The sequence below is a fragment of the Hermetia illucens genome, chromosome 2 (assembly GCF_905115235.1).
Source record: "Hermetia illucens chromosome 2, iHerIll2.2.curated.20191125, whole genome shotgun sequence".
Lineage (NCBI taxonomy): Eukaryota > Metazoa > Arthropoda > Insecta > Diptera > Stratiomyidae > Hermetia > Hermetia illucens.
In genome coordinates, this window is record NC_051850.1 from 116935847 (window position 1) to 116956071 (window position 20225).

General features: G+C 45.5%; 1 protein-coding gene across 2 annotated transcripts in view; it reads left to right on the forward strand.

Moving 5' to 3' along the window:
* The window catches only part of LOC119650204 (hemicentin-1-like), a 135503-nt gene that overhangs the window by 15740 nt on the left and 99538 nt on the right, over nt 1–20225 (forward strand). For both annotated transcript variants that reach the window (XM_038052770.1, XM_038052771.1), the window contains exons 4-7: nt 12517–12738; nt 12806–12971; nt 13020–13301; nt 13377–13542. In XM_038052770.1, the coding sequence (XP_037908698.1) occupies nt 12517–12738; nt 12806–12971; nt 13020–13301; nt 13377–13542 (836 nt within the window). The remainder of the gene's footprint in view (nt 1–12516; nt 12739–12805; nt 12972–13019; nt 13302–13376; nt 13543–20225) is intronic.

The window sequence follows — 20225 nt, forward strand, 5'->3', positions numbered from 1 at the left end:
TCACCGTAGTTACTCCCGCCTTCTTATATCGGCTGTAAAACTCTTCAAACTCAAGTTCAGGCCATGACGGTTTTACGGTTTCTTACCAGGGCACAGGCAAATCGTCAGACGCTGCCTCTGCCCTGGGAGCCGCGGCTCGCAGATGTCGAGCATTAAGTTTATACGGACTTAGGACCCCATAATTCTCAAAAAAATATTTACGAAGTTCTTCGATTCCGGCATTTCAGGTAGTTGGGCATTCGATTCTTAAGTGCACACGCTTTTTGTATCTTTTCAAGAACCTGCGTCACCTTTTTTCTGCATTTAGTATTTCCTGGAACATTTTCTTGTGAAGTTTTTTGGATGTCCAACCCGCTACTAGAGTTTTCTTGATTCGTTTTGCTCCTGATCTACTCCCCATCTGGAAGATGATAGCCTCATGGTCACTGTGCATATATTACTCGCTCACCTCCCATTGGGGATCCTTAGATAATGTATTGCTAATAAACGAAAGGTTTATCATCGATCCCATATTCCATCTCCGAAAAGTATTGGCGTCGTCAGTATTTGCCAGAACAACATTCAAACGTGAATATACTTCGAGCTGTCTGTCTGTCTGTCTGTTTGTCTTTTTATTGGTGTTGGAAAGTGGAAAGGTTTAAAACTTACTGCAGGCTCCTTCCACGCAGTTATGTTAGACTTTTACTCACTAAAACCACCTCCTTCTCATTCCACTCTCCCCATTTAAAATATTGCGTCGCGGGGCTAGATCAACGTTTAACTGCGACTCATTATGGTTCTCTCCCTTCCTTGTTTTCGTTGTAGTTCTTCCTGCCTAAGCTGTTAGTGAATAGCTTGCAGCTCCCTTACAACCTGGTTCCAAGCATGCATTGACTCCAGCATGAACTCCACAATGTTTTCGGGTGTTAAATGCCTGTCTGCGACCGCTTCCATTCTTGTACGATGCGCGGTGAACCTGGGGCAATCAAATATAACGTGCTCCGCATTCTCAGCCACGTTACTACATCTTGGGCAGTATGGTGACTCGTCGTGACCAAATCGATGTAAATAAGCACGATAACCTTCATGTCCACATAAGAATTGTGTTAACTCGTAGCTTAATTCCCCATGGTTTCTCTCCGAATATCCGGAATGATGCGGTATGCCCAACGAGCAGCTTGTCACTCGTGCCATAGCTTTTGCCACCCGTCGATAGATTCCCACCGTGCCAGCTGCCGTCGAAATGCGCGTTTTTTCATAGAGTCGCCGACCTTCATTCGCCAAGATGTCTATGGGGAGCATCCCTGCTAGTACATATGCTGCTTCTCCTGATATTGTCCGATACGCATTGCATACGCGAATTGCACTTAGCCAATACGCCATTCCAAATTTTCGGCAGTTCACTTTGTTATTCAGAACAAGAACAGGAACTGGAGCTGCGAAGAGCAGCACGGAGCTGACTGCCCTAGAAAGCAGAAGAGGTCGACCTTGTTTTGGTCCACCAATATTCGGTAGTATCCCCCAAATCGTTGCAGCGATGGGAGACGCTTTAGTTGCAGCGTACTCAATGTGTCTTTTGAAGTTGAGTCTTCTGTCAATAATTACTCCCAAGTATTTGAGCGATGATTGGGAGTAAATTGATTTTTCGCCAATTTTGATTTGCACAGTTGTATTCTTTCTTCTCTTGCTAATGAGAACTACTTCTGTTTTATGTTCTGCAAGTGGAAGGCCAGAATTTCTCAACCAGGAATTGATCTCCCATATCGCTTCATTTGCATAGATCTCGATGTCGTCTTGGTGCTTTGCAACCACTGTTATTTTGATATCATCAGCGAAGCCAATAGTTGTCATGTTGTCCTGTAGGCGTAGCGTCAAAACTCCATTATACATAACTAACCCCATAACTAAGGACCCAGGACAGAACCCTGTGGCACTCCGCAAGTTGTCGGGAATATTTTTAGCCCATCGTCCGAGTCGAAGTAAAGTCTTCTTCCAAGGAGACACTCATCCACAATGCGTCCAATGTACTTCGGAGCCTGTATCTTGTCGATGATTTTTTCCATTTTGCACTATTGAACGCATTTCTTACGTCGAGGCTTATTACTGAGCAGCATTTTCATTCTTCTATTGCAATCTGAGCCAAACCAGCCAGCATGCTGATTGCGTCGACAGTTGATTTCGCCTTACGAAATCTGAATTGTTTGCCGGAAAGGTCTCCTTCCTTTTCCGCAACAACGAACAGTCTGTTATATATTACCCGTTCGAATAGTTTGCCTATGGTATTGACGAGACATATCGGTCTATACAAGGAGGGGTCACCCAATGGTTTACCTACCTTCGGAATGAGTATTAGCTTTTGTTGCTTCCATTGCCCGGGGAATTCTCTTTTCCTCAGGCATCCCGTCAAAACTTGGGCAAACATACCTGGCGCTATCATGACGGCTACTTTCAGGGCATTATTAGAAATTCCATCCGGTCCTGGAGTCTTTTTTTCAGTCAATCTTTTCGCTGCGTCTAGAACCTCCTCATTTACCACTACCGGAACTTCGTCGGGATGTAAATGTACTGCAGGCAGACTTGCACAATTCACATCTATTGGGAATTGAGTGTTCACTATAGTCTGGAACAACTCTGGACAAGTAATCGGTGGGCAGCGCTCCCCTTTTAGTGATGACATCACCGACCAATATGCGCCACCACATGGGTCAAAGTCAGCTTCAGTACACATCCACTTGAAATGTTCGGATTTACTCTTTGCGATAGCTACTTGCAATTTTTTTCTCGCAATTTTTATATTGCACGTGTAGCTTCGCGAACTCAGGTCGGTTTCTTCTGGGCTGGGAGCGTCTCCTAGCTTTGAGGCACTTTTTCCAGCATTTCTCAATTTCTAAATTTAAAAAAAAATATAGGATTTCTTCGGAAAGTGCTACGTCGAGGCATAGTGAAACTTTTTTTTGTGCGCTTCCCGATAGCAATGTATCTTCCAGAAGTACTTCCTTGAACATTTCTGCGTCGAATTTCTTGGTTACACAACTCATCGTTATTCGTTTTAATGGCTTCATAATATTCCTTCACGCCCCTACAGAGGAGACTGCAGAGTCGGAGAAGGATACCTTCTACGAGGCAGTAGAAAGAACCCTCGAAGCCTGTCCCAGATATGATATCAAAATCATACTTGGGGATTTTAACAGCCAAGTAGGGAAGGAGCCCGTATTCAGGCGATACGTTGGCTCCCACAGCTTACACGAAAAAACAAATGATAACGGACTGCGGACTATTCAATTAGCAGGGTCACACGAAATGGTTGTTGGAAGTACCTGGTTTGCGCGGAAAGCGGTCCACAAACATACGTGGGCCTCTCCAGACGGGACCACTTTCAACCAAATTGACCACGTGTTGATCGAACGCCGCCACCTCTCAGCCTTGATGAATGTCAGAACATATAGGGGGGCCAATATAGACTCGGATCACTATCTCGTTGGCATGGTGCTCCGAGCTCGAATAACAATACCACCTAGAATCCCCTCTGACAATCAGGTGAGAGTGAACACTGAAGCCATCCACAACACAACCCTCCGCGACACCTATAAGAGGGAAATGGATGCCGCAATAACCGCAGTCAACAGAGGACCTGGAGATGAAGCATCAACTAATGATCTTCACAACCACCTGAAGAACGTTATCATGGATACGGCCACAAATATACTTGGCCCCAGCCGCAAAAGGAGTCGGAACGGCTGGTTTGACGATGAATGTAAGCTAGCAACGGAACGTAAGAATGCCGCATACCGAGTAATGTTGCATTCTCAAAGAACGCGGGCACGCGCAGAGACTTATCACGAACTCCGTCGAGCGGAGAAGCGGCTTCACAGACGGAAAAAGGAAGCCTGGGAGAACCAACAAGTCTGTGAACTAGAAAAGTACAGGGAGCAACCGCACCAGGCGCGGAAGTTTTACCAACAAGTCAGAAGGATGAAGCCTTATACACCTCGATGCTCATCCTGCCGAGACAAAGAGGGAAATCTGATTTCCGACAGAATGGGCATATTAGAGCGATGGGTTGAGTACTTTGATGAGCTACTGAACAACCAGAACATCGGCGAGTTGGAGGTCCCGCCAACTGAAGACGACGGACAAATACTGCCACCACCCAGTTTAGGAGAAACAGTCCGTGCAATTCATCGGCTAAAAAATCATAAGTCGCCAGGAGCCGATGGAATTACAGCCGAATTGGTTAAATATGGAGGCGACCAGTTACACCAAGTGGTTCATCAACTTGTGCTCAAGATATGGGACAGCGAATCAATGCCTGACGATTGGCAGCGAGGCATAATCTGTCTCATACATAAAAAGGGAGATATCACACAGTGCAGCAATTATAGAGGTATCACGTTGCTGAGTACCATCTATAAGATATTCTCCACTATCTTGCTAGGCCGGATAGCCCCATACGCCCAGAACATCATTGGCCCATACCAAAGAGGCTTCACTCCAGGCAAATCAGCAACAGATCAGATTTTCTCTCTGCGGCAAGCGATGGAAAAACTGTTGGAATATGGACAACAGTTGCACCATCTGTTCATCGACTTTAAAGCCGCCTATGATAGCATAGCCAGGGTAAAACTGTACACGGCCATGAGGGAATTCGGTATCCCGGCGAAATTGATAAGACTGACTAGGCTGACCCTGACCAATGTGCGAGGCCAGATAAAAGCAGCAGGATCACTCTCAAGACCATTTGACATCAACAACGGTCTACGACAAGGGGATGCGCTATCATGCGTCCTCTTTAACCTGGAACCCGAGAAGGTGATCCGTGATGCTGAGGTGAATGCAAGAGGTACGATCCTCTTCAAGTCCACCCAACTACTGGCCTATGCTGACGATATCGACATCATGGGAAGAACCACCCGAGACGTTCAAACTGCCTTCATCCAGATCGAGCAGGCGGCGCGAGATCTTGGGCTGCACATCAATGAAGGCAAGACAAAATACATGGTGGCAACGTCAGCACCGAAGACGAATCAACCAACAACATTAAACCGCACTGGTCAAACACAAGCACGAACAAGAATAAGGATAGGGGAATACAACTTTGAGACCGTTGACAATTTCTCCTATCTAGGGTCGAAAATCACAACCGATAACAACTACGATGATGAAATCCGCGCACGGTTGTTGTCAGCCAACAGAGCCTACTTCAGCTTACAAAGACTGTTCCGCTCGAAACGTCTCACCATAGGGTCAAAGCTCTTACTGTACAAGACTATGATCTTGCCAGTCCTCATGTATTCCTCGGAAACTTGGGTTCTTAGCAAGAAAAATTGCGAACTCTTGGCCGCGTTCGAGAGAAGAATCCTCCGAAGAATTTTTGGCCCCCTACATGAGGATGGACGATTCCGTAGCCTACACAATGACGAAATCTATGAGCGATACCATGACCGTCCGGTTGTGGATAAAATCCGGCTCAATAGGTTACGGTGGGCGGGTCACTTAATCCGTATGGATGAAGATGATCCCACCCGGAAAGTCTATAAGGGCAATATCTATGGTAGGAAAAGAAGACGAGGCAGACCCTGCCTAAGATGGAGCGATGGCGTGGGCCAGGACGCCAGACAGCTTTTAGGGATATCGAATTGGTGGACCTCGGCGCAAAACCGGGATGTCTGGAGTTCCTTATTAAGGCAGGCCTAGACCGGATACTGGTTGTTGCGCCGTTGATGATGATGATGATGATAATATTCCTTCGCGAGGTTTGAGAGATGATAGCCTGATGATCGCCGTGTGTGTACTCCTCGCTGACACGCCACTGCAAGTCTCTGATTAGAATATCACTGAAGAAGGTGAGGTCTACCACCGATTGCATTCTCCCCTCCGGAATGTGTTGGCTCCCCCAGAATTGGCAAATACCACGTTCCAGCGCGTCCTCTTGCGGTGGTTTCTCTGCTACCCCATTCTTCTACCCATGCGTTGAAGTCACCGGCTATGACTTTGGGATTGTAGCGACTTGCGTTGAAGGATAGTTTCTCGAGCAATAACGTGAATTCCTTTAATGTGAGGCTCGGTGCTGCGTAACAGCTATAGATATATATCCCTCCAATCTTGGCATGGGTGAACCCGCCCTCTGGATGTTTTTTCGCATCGACTATAGGTTGGCTTATGCAGCTCCATATCACCGCCTTACTGGTTTTTCCTGCTATCCACCCCCAGGCATGCGGTGAGTGACATCCTTCTTCTTGAGATTTAGGGGGGGGGGGGGGGATGTAAACAAAATTAGTATTTTTCGAAGTCGGCCTTTGTTTTGAGATTTGTTAGAAATGCGAGGAGTGGGAGGGGTGGAAGGTGATAATTTCTTTAACGGACCCATTCCGAGAAACTACCCAGCCGAAAAATCTGAAAAACATGAAGCTGCCTCTATATGGTGCCCAGGCCTCAAAATACTGTCCATCTGTTCAAATTAAGTTAATAATAGTATATTACCATATTTTTTTGGAAAAGTGAGTAAAACCCCCCCTTAAGTTTATCCTAGAGTTGTAATAGTATAAAATACAGGGTGCGGCAACATAACTTCCTTTTTTCAAAACTCAATAAAAACTATTGTATGCATCGGAAAATATTTATTTTTTTATAATGTAGGTACATGTCTAAAGTTTTTATTTACATTGTTTTGAAGATCAAATCTGTTAGGTGACGTCCCCCATTCTCCATACATTGCGTAAACCGATTTCTGGCGTTTGTCATGACTCTTGTTAGCATAGCAGGTGTTATGTTGGCAATTCCTTCTTGGATGTTGGTCTTCAAATCTTGTAGGGTTCTTGGACGGTTCACATAAACACGGGATTTCAAAAAACCCCATAGAAAAAAATCACAAGGGGACAGATGGAGAGAGCGTGTCGGCCATTCCAAATCGCCTCTAATTGAGATAAGGGGCTCTGGAAAGTCTTCCCTCAGAACAGCCATCGATGCTCTTGAAGTGTGTGCTGTTGCACCGTCTTGTTGGAACCAAGTGTCCCCCAAATCCAAATTTTCTAGCCGCGGGAAAAAAAAAATTATGTAGCATGTTTACATACCGGTCCCAATTCACTGTCACTGTAACCTCATTTTCCTCAAAAAACCAGGGACCAATAATTCCAGTTGAGGAAATTGCACACCACACTGTGACTTTGGGTGAATGCAAAGGCTTTTGATGCAATTCTCGAGGGTTGGTGTCAGCCCAGTAGCGCATGATTCCGAAATACACGCTGTGTTGCAATAACCGAACATCCGCTTGAAAAGTAAACCTCAACGGCAAAGGCATGCTCCTCACTATTCCAACGCATGATGGCGACTGAACCATGTCGGGACAAAACTTTACAGTATCCTCTCTTGAACGAGACCACTAGCGTTCCGCTATGACATCAACTAACTGAGTGGCGCGCATTTTAAAAAAGGAAGTTATGCTGCCGCACCCTGTATAATATGAAGCATATTATCCCCAAGTGTGATCAAAATCATACTATTAGCAACAAAGTTACAGTAGCTCAAAGTTGTATTTACCGTTTAAATTTACAACCCGAAGTACTAAATCTGACAGCTAAATTCATGTACATGACAGGCTACGCACAAAAGGGATAATTCTACACTCAAATATACTCACAGAAGAAGCAAACAAAACCTTTCATACCTGAAGCGCCCAGCTCCAGAATTCCCGATTCGTTTCACATTTGCGGAAATTCTGACTCAAAAAGTAATAAACCGATCCTTATGAAATTTGGAATTATGATTCTGTACATAGTTGCAAAGAATATGAACCAACATTTGAGACTACATCATATTTTTAGGAGTGTCTGTTTTAGTAATTTTTCGTAAAAAAAAAAGTAGTGAAAATTAAGGTGAGGTTCATATATTCACGCGTCGCTAAACGTTCCGCAGTTGGGAAACTCTAATTACGACCTCCAGCAGAATAACTTAGCTTTTGACTAAAATTCCACAAAAGTGTCAAATAAAACCTTATTAAAATCGATTCAATGCCTGTCAGTCTGTCTTTTTTTTCCGGAGGTGGAAATCTTGCAAAGACACTGATACACATGTTCCAGCGCGCCGAATTTTTGTTCACTAAAAACACCTCCCCTCTTCCGCAAAGTATTATCTTTTACCAAATATAGCAGCGGTTTGTCATCGGCTTAACCCACTAGCTACTCGGATGTTCGACATATCATTTTACATGATTTTCAACAATAGCAGTCCCAGCACAGAGCCCTATGGAACACCCGGTGGGACAATATATTCTCTGGGCCCATTGTCTGTGTCGTACCAGAAAATAGCTGTCGGCGAGCGCAATTAAGTAACTGGGCACACCATCTGCCACCAAAGACCTCCTTGTAAGGTTCCAATTGGTGTAGTTGAACATATTTTCCAAGGGTTATAGGGTTATATATTATTCGCACCAGTATTTCCCCCTGGGTGTCCAGATGGTTCACTAGGAGGCTTACGAGGTTCAGGCAACAACAATACCCTTTGTCTTTTTCATATCTCGGGAAAGATTCCATCAGCCAAGCATGCTGCAAACAACTCTTCAAATATGTCTGGTATCCACTTAACAGCCGGCATAATGGCTTTGTTTGGTATACCCTCGAAGCCCGGGGCATTGTTTTCTCCCAGTCTACTGCAAATCTCCAGTATTGCTTTTATTGTTACTGGGGGTATTATACCAACCACCAAAGGTGTCTGTAGACTGTAACCGCTTGTGGTCTCCTGAGCAAACAAACCCCCCTGAACAATTTTCAGTAGCAGATCGGGACATATAATTTCCGGAGCTGTCTGACCTTTGAAATTTCCCATTGCACCTATAGGCGCTTCCCCATGAGTCCATATCCGCTTCTGCACAGAGTTGAAGCATACCCTTTTGCTTCGCTGTATAGCTAGGTTAAGATTTCTCCCAGGTTCCTTATAAGCACGCTGCTTCATCTCTTTGTTAATCCTACCCATTGTTCTCTATACCGCTCGTCTGGCCCGATGACACGCCGACCGAAGATCATATAATTTACTATTCCGCCAGCAGTTGGGCTTTGTATTGGGGGAAGTATAAGCTCTCAGCCTCGATGAGTCGCATGCCGTCACGCTACACTCTGTGATATGGAGGGCTCTCTCCAAGGGTGTGACTGGTTGTCCAACATGCGCTCGAATATAGCCTATGTCAGGCTTGGAGGAGCATAGCCACTAAAGACGTATATGCCTCGTACATTCCTGGCTTGGTCTCCATATGCCCACAAAACCACCCCACCTGTATAATTGGCTACCCACACACTATCGTTAGGGCTTCTAGAGGGATGCCCTTACAAAAGACACTTGTAGCATTTCTTCAACGAGATTTTCTCTTTAACGCTACGGACAATCCCTTCAATCAGAACATTCCCAACAAACAGCAGCTTGATTGCTGCTTCTGCTGATAGCGGAATGGTCGCCGTCCGTGAACCTCCATACACCTTTCTAAGACGTTCAATGGATGCCTTCTGCAAGTGGTGAAACTGGAACTACCAGTGGCGATTTTCACTTTAGGAGAGATCTCATCTAGGTCCTTGCACAGTATAACGATCTCATGCTTTTGAACACACACGGCAGCACTTTCTCCAAATAAATTTTTGACATAGCTGTGGAAACCTTCGGCTAAATTCTAGCATGAGACCTCCCTTTTAGCTCCTTCCCATCCTGCTTACATTTCTCCTTTATCTTTGAATTTGGTACACTGTTGTGTACCTTTTGATAAGACATCGGCTTCCTTGGCAGCGCTGGTGTTTTAGGCACTATTTTCCTGCCCACCGAGGTCTCGGGCCCCTTCCTCCAAGCGGATGATATGCCTTTTTTGTTTTTTGGGAGCCTAGGAGCCCCGAATCGAGTTTGTTCTCTGCCTATCCACGTGCCGAAAACGGCTAAACCGATTGTCACGAAATTCAGTGAGAAGGTGTGATCTGTAAACCCACCCCCACAGTCCACATCGATATGCTACAATTACTTTATCCACAAGGAATAAAGGCTCGGGGTGTTTAACGTGCGTACCTACCATATAGGCAGAATCTCATGGTTGTCTTGGGGCACGGGTTGATTTGCTGAAAACCGGCCCAAGAACACATCTTCCAGGAATTCTCCTGAAACATACGCCCTCAGAAAGCTATCCCGATTTTCATGGTATTCAATTACCGCCGGTGAGATTCCGTGGTAAGAGGCACTTCAGACGAGTCCCATTGCAGGTCTGATCGTTCTTCTCGAATACAAGAAGCCGGCACTCCTCAACGGCTTGACTGGAATCAACTCGGTGCGGAGAACCACAACGAAACCTTTTCACCAATCACCTATTACTTTCGGTACAACGTAATACATAAGGCGTCACAAGACAACAGTAACACAAGGCATACGAAATACGGCTGTTGTTAGTTTCGTACCAAGGTCTACCAATTTGGCATCCCCAAAAGCTGTTCTGACATCCTTGCCTAGGCCATTGCTCTATCTGAGGCAGGGTCGGCGTCTCTTTTTCCATCATAGATATTGTCCTTTTCGGGCTGGATCATACTCACCAATACGGATTTAGTGACTATGGGCGGCAATCTGTTGAGTTGGATTTGATCCACAACCAGAGGTACCGCTTATAAATTTCGTCGTTATTAAGGTACGGAATCATCAATCCTTCGGAGAATTCTTCCCCTCCCCCCACCCAAGGTTCCAAGAAATGCATAAGAACTAGGAAAATAATTGTCTTGTATAGTGATAGCTTTGAACCTATGGTAAGACGTTTCCAGCGGAACAAGTTGTCATCGGTTGTGTTTTTCAACCCTAACAAGAAAAAATTATCAACGGGTTCCAAGTCATATTCTTTTTATTTTATTGTTCTCAGTTACGTGATAATTGTTGTCCGGAGTGAAACCCGCTTTAGGTGCTAGGAAGAAATTTTCACTCATCTGACTGTCATAGGGGACTCAAGGTGGTGTTGTTAGTCGAACTCGGAGCGCCATGGCAATGAGTTAGTGATTCGAGCCTATATGGGCCCCCCTATTTTTTGACATTCATCAAGGCTGAGAGGTGGGGGCGTTTGATTAAATTGTTTCAAAGTAGTCTCATCTGGAGAGACCCATGTTTTATTGTGGACCGATTCCCGCATAAATCAGATATTTCCAGTAATCATTTCGTCAGGTTCGTAACGATTAATAGAGTCTTGTCTTTAGACCGTTACATTCTCGGCACGTTTCAGCGATTTAGCAATCAGCCATATCTTGTGAGGCCTCTTCGGAATAGCCGGCGACTTAGGTAGTGCCGGAAAAAAAACTTCAAACTTAGTACTCATCCATATTTTAAAACCGATATCTCTTTTGTTACGCAATGTTTTCGATTTGGTTGGATGTACTTCGTCGATTAGTTGAAACCCAAGTGACTTTATTGCACGTTCTCGTACTCCGTACCCCCCTTGTCATCATTTGGTGAACGAGAAGCCAGGTCACTTGGTGGAGTTACGTAAAGGTAGGTAAAGCGCAAGATGACATCATATTTCATTATTCGACGGAGTCAATAAGTTTTCTTCATGACACCACGAAACCGAAGCTGCATCTTGGCGCTGAGTTTGTGTCGAGGATAAACTATATGCAAGGCCGCATATTCCATAAAGAGAGGGCCAACAACTAACAACAGTTGATGATAGACCAGTGAGCGGGTTTTCCGCCCTTCGATATAGGACAATTTAGTAAAAAGTGTAAGCTAATCATCTATGTATATTTTGCTACCGTACACTAGTTTACCGTTGAAGTATTCATTGACCTACCACCCCCACCACAGCGGAGAAGTTTGAATGAGGGATGCACCCAATTCGAACTTTACAACAGTTGAATTGACGGTTTAGTTCGTTCCACATAGTAATTCGGCTCTCATCTGCCAAGAATGTTACATAATTTCAAGGTAAATCTAAACATAAAACTGCTAGGAGCAGCGTGATTCAAAGGGGCTATAGATGATAATTGTGTGTCCGGATAGCTGAGTGGTTAGAGCGCAAGGCTGTCGTACGGAAGGTCACGGTTCAAATCTCACTGGTGGCAGTGGAATTTGTATCGTGATTTGACGTCGGATACCAGTCGACTCAGCTGTGAATGAGTACCTGAGTCAAATCAGGGTAATAATCTCGGGCGAGCGCAATGCTGACCACATTGCCTCCTAGTGTACCGTTACGGTCTTGAATGAAGTGCTCTAACACACTTCAAGGCCCTGATCCAATATGGATTGTTGTGCCACCGATTATTATTATTATATCATAGATGATAATCACCCCCTCTTATATAATCACAATCACGACATGCGTGGCAATTTTACCTACGTGATGAGTCTGATAGCATGGGATCTAAGCACAAAAGAAAGAAGGAAGTGGGGAAAATTTCTCCCCGTTTGATCCATTCACCATTAAGTGTATCCTGATTCCGGGCTCCCTAAATCCCTAACCAAAAAGTCCGCCTTTCTCGTTCACCCTTTTGAAGGTCGAAGCAACTATCTCACGTTATTTCATCACTTAATTGATTGCCACAGGTAATAAGAAGCATTGCAGAAGTCCTAGATACCGGCCTAATACCGATTGAATCAATTTACTCAGAAGCAGGAGGAACACACGATTTTGATATATTTGTGGACTCAGCCATGAAAAAAATTTCTGCAACGGTGTCGGGGGATGACCCCAAAATTGACGTTTATGATCCACGTAAGGAACTGAGCAAAGACGTGAAAACTGTATTGAACTTAAAAAAAGTAAAGGTAAATGTGGTATACGTATATTGCATATAAACTGAACTTGCTTTAAAAGAATCATTGACTTTTTCAGATGGTCAAGGTGGACAATCCAGAAAGTGGAAAATGGAATATCACCACCTCATCTTCCTCACCTCATTCCATCAAAATTTCAGGCATGAGTGACATTCTTGTCCGCTACGGGTTTTCGTTTATTGTTCCTGAAGAATTTTCAGATACAGCCCCCAGTCCTATAAAAGGTGAAATTTGAAGCGTCTCTAAAGCAGTACTCAGTTCATAAATTTCAGATATCACAAATTATCTATCCGTATTTGTATGGAAGAATAAGAGAAACCACACATTCACCCATGCTGAACTCGTGATAGTCACTCCGAAAATGGAAAAGTCCCATGCGAATCATACCTTGCGAGTTTTGGATCCTTCAAATTGTGATCCAGATTTATGTATACATGTGACTACTCCCTTTGAATTGCCGTTGGACACTTTCAAAATTTACGTTAGAGGTTTCGACTCAGATGGGAATGCGGTAAAATATTTGGTATCCACAAATATCAATGCGGTTGAAGGGGGTATGTAGCCAGCAGAATTCAAAGAAAATCTAAGATGGACTGTTGACATATTCACAATAATTTGAATTGTTTTAGATAAGCTGAAACCTAAAGTTAACATAACGGAGAAGGAAGTGAAAGTGAAGGAAGACGATGACGTCGAGTTGATTTGTAAGGTGTCATCTGTGAAAAGGGCCGAAATCAATTGGATCTTCGAGAATAAGCCCGTGGAAGATAATTCAAGGAGGCGTGTAAATTTCAAGTAAGTTGAAATTGTGATTCATTTACATTGAGATAGTTGAGCATTGTCTAGTAGACACTCGCAAAATAACGAACACCCAAATAGCAGAAGCCAGTTTTTTGACATTCATCATCATCAACGGCGCAACAACCGGTATCCGGTCTAGGCCTGCCTTAATAAGGAACTCCAGACATCCCGGTTTTGCGCCGAGGTCCACCAATTCGATATCCCTAAAAGCTGTCTGGCGTCCTGGCCCACGCCATCGCTCCATCTTAGGCAGGGTCTGCCTCGTCTTCTTTTCCTACCATAGATATTGCCCTTATAGACTTTCCGGGTGGGATCATCTTCATCCATACGGATTTAGTGACCCGCCCACCGTAACCTATTGAGCCGGATTTTATCCACAACCGGACGGTCATGGTATCGCTCATAGATTTCGTCATTGTGTAGGCTACGGAATCGTCCATCCTCATGTAGGGGGCCAAAAATTCTTCGGAGGATTCTTCTCTCGAACGCGGCCAAGTGTTCGCAATTTTTCTTGCTAAGAACCCAAGTTTCCGAGGAATACATGAGGACTGGCAAGATCATAGTCTTGTACAGTAAGAGCTTTGACCCCATGGTGAGACGTTTCGAGCGGAACAGTCTTTGTAAGCTGAAATAGGCTCTGTTGGCTGACAACAACCGTGCGCGGATTTCATCATCGTAGTTGTTATCGGTTGTGATTTTCGACCCTAGATAGGAGAAATTGTCGACGGTCTCAAAGTTGTATTCTCCTATCCTTGTTCTTGTTCGTGTTTGTGTTTGACCAGTGCGGTTTGATATTGTTGGTTGATTCGTCTTCGGTGCTGACGTTGCCACCATATATTTTGTCTTGCCTTCATTGATGTGCAGCCCAAGATCTCGCGCCGCCTGATCGATCTGGATGAAGGCAGTTTGTACGTCTCGGGTGGTTCTTCCCATGATGTCGATATCGTCAGCATAGGCCAGTAGTTGGGTGGACTTGAAGAGGATCGTACCTCTTGCATTCACCTCAGCATCACAGATCACTTTCTCCAGGGCCAGGTTAAAGGGGACGCATGATAGCGCATCCCCTTGTCGTTGACCGTTGTTGATGTCGAATGGTCTTGAGAGGGATCCTGCTGCTTTTATCTGGCCTCGCACATTGGTCAGGGTCAGCCTAGTCAGTCTTATTAATTTCGTCTGGATACCGAATTCTCTCATGGCCGTGTACAGTTTTACCCTGGCTATGCTATCATAGGCGACTTTAAAGTCGATGAACAGATAGTGCAACTGTTGTCCATATTCCAACAGTTTTTCCATCGCCTACCGCAGAGAGAAAATCTGATCTGTTGCTGATTTGCCTGGAGTGAAGCCTCTTTGGTATGGGCCAATGATGTTCTGGGCGTATGGGGCTATCCGGCCTAGCAAGATAGTGGAGAATATCTTATAGATGGTACTCAGCAACGTGATACCTCTATAACTGCTGCACTGTGTGATATCTCCCTTTTTATGTATGAGACAGATTATGCCTCGTTGCCGATCGTCAGGCATTGATTCGCTGTCCCGTACCTTGAGCACAAGTTGATGAACCACTTGGTGTAACTGGTCACCTCCATATTTAACCAATTCGGTTGTAATTCCATCGGCTCCTGGCGACTTATGATTTTTTAGCCGATGAATTGCACGGACTGTTTCTCCTAAACTGGGTGGTGGCAGTATTTGTCCGTCGTCTTCAGTTGGCGGGACCTCCAACTCGCCGATGTTCTGGTTGTTCAGTAGCTCATCAAAGTACTCAACCCATCGCTCTAATATGCCCATTCTGTCGGAAATCAGATTTCCCTCTTTGTCTCGGCAGGATGAGCATCGATGCTGACTTGTTGGTAAAACTTCCGCGCCTGGTGTGGTTGCTCCCTGTACTTTTCTAGTTCACAGACTTGTTGGTTCTCCCAGGCTTCCTTTTTCCGTCTGTGAAGTCGCTCGACGGAGTTCGTGATAACTCTCTGCGCCTGCCCGTGTTCTTTGAGAATGCAACATTACTCGGTATGCGGCATTCTTCCGTTCCGTTGCTAGCTTACATTCATCGTCAAACCAGCCGTTCCAACTCCTTTTGCGGCTGGGGCCAAGTATATTTGTGGCCGTATCCATGATAACGTTCTTCAGGTGGTTGTGAAGATCATTAGTTGATGCTTCATCTCCAGGTCCTCTGTTGACTGCGGTTATTGCGGCATCTATTTCCCTCTTATAGGTGTCGCGGAAGGCTGTGTTGTGGATGGCTTCAGTGTTAACTCTCATCTGATTGTCAGAGGGGATTCTGCGTGATGTTGTTAGCCGAGCTCGGAGCACCATGCCAACGAGATAGTGATCCTAGTCTATATTGGCCCCCTATATGTTCTGACATTCATCAAGGCTGAGAGGTGGCGGCGTTCGATCAACACGTGGTCAATTTGGTTGAAAGTGGTCCCGTCTGGAGGAGCCCACGTATATTTGTTGACCCGTTTCCGCACAAACCAACTACTTCCAACAACCATTTCGTGTGACCCTGCTAATTGAGTGGGGTTGGTTTACTCGGTAGTACGACTGCATACCGTTGCGAGAATCAAACAATCTGCGCGTAAGCGCATTCCCCTTCCCTACTCCAAAAAGATCCATAACCCGGTGAGAGAGCAAGAAGATGTCATCGTCCACTGAACTCCTCCACGTCCTCTGGACAAGGCAGCATGAAGAACATCACCGATAACAAGAAGAAATAATATCGGTGACAAGATGCAACCTTGGCGGACTCCGCTTTGGGCCTCAAAATCCTTCGAAATTTTTCCTTGGTGCAGGACGTGGCATCTGTCTGTCTGTGTGTCCACCGACCCTTTTCCGAGCATTCCCAAGCCTCTTGCCATCTATTTGGAGATCTCTCCCTTTCGGCGTTCTTCGTCTGCGATAGAGGAGAGATAGACTTCGCATTGTGAATATTCGTCATCTCATATGCCAAGATGTCAATGGACATCATTCCAGAGATGACGAATGCTGCATCATCTGAAACTGCCCTGAATGTCGAGCACACCCTTAGGGCTGTTCTTCTGTAGACTGAACTCAGTTTGTTAGCGATAAATGTGACCTGCAATGCCTTTCCTCGAACTGGGGCTGCATAGAGCAGGATTGAACTCTCTACCCTAGCTATAAGCCACCAGGAAGCATACCACAGCCCTCCTACATTCGGCATCATCCTTGCTAGGGCTACACTTGCAGTGAATGCTTTGCCATGAGCATACTGCACGCGTTGCTTATAGCTAAGCTTCCCGTGTATCATCACTCCAATGTATTTGATGGAAGGCTTAGAAGTGAAGATATGATTCCCAATTTGAATACGGGTATAATTTCTTTTACGGCGCTTGGTGATGTCAGACGCTTCCGTTTTTTCCTCCGCAAGTGCCAGGCTACAACTCCCTAGATAGAATGACTCAGTATCTTCGAGGTGCTTTCCGACCACAACCAGCGCTATATCGTCGGCGTAACTCACCACCGTGGCTTCCTCCGGGAGGGCTAGATGAAGTACATCGTTGTATTATACATCATATTCCACAGCAATGGGACCAGTACGGAACCCTGCGAGACACCCACAGAGACGACGTACTTCTGGGATCCGTCATCAGTGTCATACCAAAGCCTTCGCTGTTGCGGGAATACCGTATTAGGCTCCATTTGACCGAATTTAATGCATTACTCAGATCCAGGGTAACCACCACGCAATACTTGCTAGTACTACCCTTTCCTTGGATTGCATCTTCGGCCAAGCCAGCAACCATTTTGATGGTATCGATAGTTGATCTGGCTTTACGGAAAACATACTGCCGATCTGAGAGGCCCCCTGGCTCTCAATAACCGCGAGTATTCTATTATAGATTACTTGCTCTAGCATTTTCCCCACAGTGTCCAAAAAACAAATAGGTCTGTAGGAGATTGGCTCACCTGGGGGTTTGCCAGCCTTAGACAGTAGCACTAACTTCTGCCGCTTTCATGATGCTGGAAATATCCCCTCGGACATGCACGCTTCGAACAACTTAGCGAACATGTCCGGCTTTGATTTCACGGCAAGCTTAAGGGCCCTATTCGGCATGCCATCCAGACCCGGAGCTTTGTTATCTCCTATTCTAACGCAGATCTCCAGCAGCTCCTCACTGGTGACTGGCGGTATTACCGTCACATTCAAAGGCCGCAGGAAGCTGCCTGTGCCCTCCTCTTGCTGGGGGAATAAACCCTGGATAATTTTTAACAACAGTGAAGGACATGTGATGTGCGGAGTTGATCGGCCTCTGAATCGCCCCATCACGATTCTATAGGCGCTCCCCCACGGGTTTGCGTCCCCTTCCGAAGAGAGCTCCTTAAAGCATTTCCCCTTGCTACGTTGGATGGCGAGCTTGAGGGTTTTGCGGGCTTCCTTACAGGCGCGCTTTTCTTGCCCATAGTCGATTCTGCCTACCGCCCTCTGAGCCGCTCTTCTAGTTCGGTGATAGGCTGATCGAAGGCTGGGCCAGTTCAGCATTACACCAGTAGTTTGGTCTTCTACTGGAAAATGAGCACCTCCTAGGCATGGACGCGTCACAGGGATTGGCGATGCATTGGGCCACATGCACTGCTCTTTCCGTAGAGGTGCCTGCTTTATTAGGTTGGTTTAACCACACCTCTACGAAGGTCTGCTCAAACCCAGACTTTTAGCAGACCAGCTAGACATTTTTATCAGTTTCGTGCATGATGGTCTTTTACCCGATGACTTCACTCATAGCCCAAAGAAGGTTTACGATTGAAGCAGACCTCCCTTTCTGAAAGGTGTTTACATTATCTCCGTTGGCCAGAATTATATCCAACTATGCAAAGGCGTCTAATAAACTGCGACGCCTTGCACTTATCTCTCTGGTACCCCATTCACGGACCCAAGCATTGAAGTCACCAGCAATCACCCTTAGACTACAACCCCTTGCGTTAAGAACAAGACTGTCAAGCATTTCCTCGAATTCGGGCGGTGTCAGACTTGGCGTAACAGCTGCACACATATACCCCGTTTATTTTCGCCTCCACAAGCCGCTGTATATCTGGCTCTTAGTATGGCTTGTCGACCGCATGCTCATATCGCCGCTCCACAAGTTGAATCTGTAACCCATACACCACCATGACGGTTTCTATAGGGTTCGCTAATGATGGCAATTTCCACCTCGGATTCGTAGGTGGTCTCCTCGAGTAAATCTTGAGCGACCCTGTAATGATTGAGGTTTATTTAAACAAAACCTCATTTTTTCATTGAAATCAACGTCTTCCGAAATTCTGAGCACTGAGCATTTGCGGCAATATGCCGGTAATCCCGCCCCTCACTTCCTTCGCACAATAAGCATTTAGGGTCCCTATTGCACGCTTTAGAATTCGCGAAATGAGATAAATCTTTTAGGTCAGTGTCAGCTTTGACCTTTTTCAGTATCTCCTCGTAGGATAAACTTCCATTGCTGGAGATCATAATTGCTTTTGGGCGAATTTGCAATTTTGCTTTTTTCTTCGGCTTTTTATTAACAGCCTTGGCCCATCCACCGTTTTCATTCCCCTTGGATTTTGCCGATTAGATTGCCGGAGCTCGCACTTGGGGGACCTGCTTTCTCTCTTCGGAATTTTTAGTTCATCTTTTCCCGCACCCTCTCGTTTAGTGGCAAGTTGATTGTAATACTTAATAATAATTAGGTGTCACCTGGGTCGAGCCCCTGGTGAACCGTTTGGGCAACAGATTTCGACTTGCCCTTGGAATTTCGTTCCTCCTGCTGCGATTTGTTGTAGACCACTCTAATAGCTCTCACCATATTTTTTATGGCTTGGTGCACGTTGTGCTTGTCCTCAATGAACTCAGACAGCTCAACTATTTTTGCACCAAGCTGTGTGAAGGGTAATTCCTTTGCTTCAAGGCTCTACTAGTCCTTCACATTTGGCATTCATTGACCTTCCCTCCGTTTTATCTTTTATGATGTTTGGCATTGTTGGAGATCTCAAAGTTCACGAACTTCTTCCGAATGGGTCTTTTTCCTGGTCCTGGAGTACCTCCTGCTGCTCCTCCTCTTGAATATGTGTGGTCGGTGTTGTTAATATTTTCGTCGTCCGACGATCTGCTCTCAATTCAACCTTCTTCGATTTAGTTACTAGTGTTCTTGGTAAAGTGGTACTTCGCTTGAACTACTTATAGCATTAGATGCCACGATGGCCAAGTTGTCCACCACCGAGGCACTGCGGTCCAGGGATATCGACTCGCTCCCAACAGCCGCCGTTACTGGGGTTCCGAGCCCCTGCACGGTAAGTTTCCTCCTTCTCATGTCTTTTATAGTGGTTTATGTTCTGGGTATCCTTCCCATAGCCGCTTTGGTCCGCGCACCTGAGATGAACAAACACTGGCTCATGTCTAGTCAGAAAAGAAAAGCACAAGAACACATAACTACACATCAGTTGGGGTCGCGTCTGATCGGAGATCTGGTCACTCCTTACAAGTCTGTCTGTCTTTCCATAACATGCATTTTCTCGGAGATTGTTGGAGAGGTGAGGAGTGCGGGGGGTCGAAATTGATAATTTTTTAACGAACTCATTCTCAGAAACTACTCAACCGAAAAGTCTGAAAAAAATCAGCATGCTACCACTATATGGTGCCTGGATTCCGAAATACCTTCCATGCCAATATCTGCTCAAAT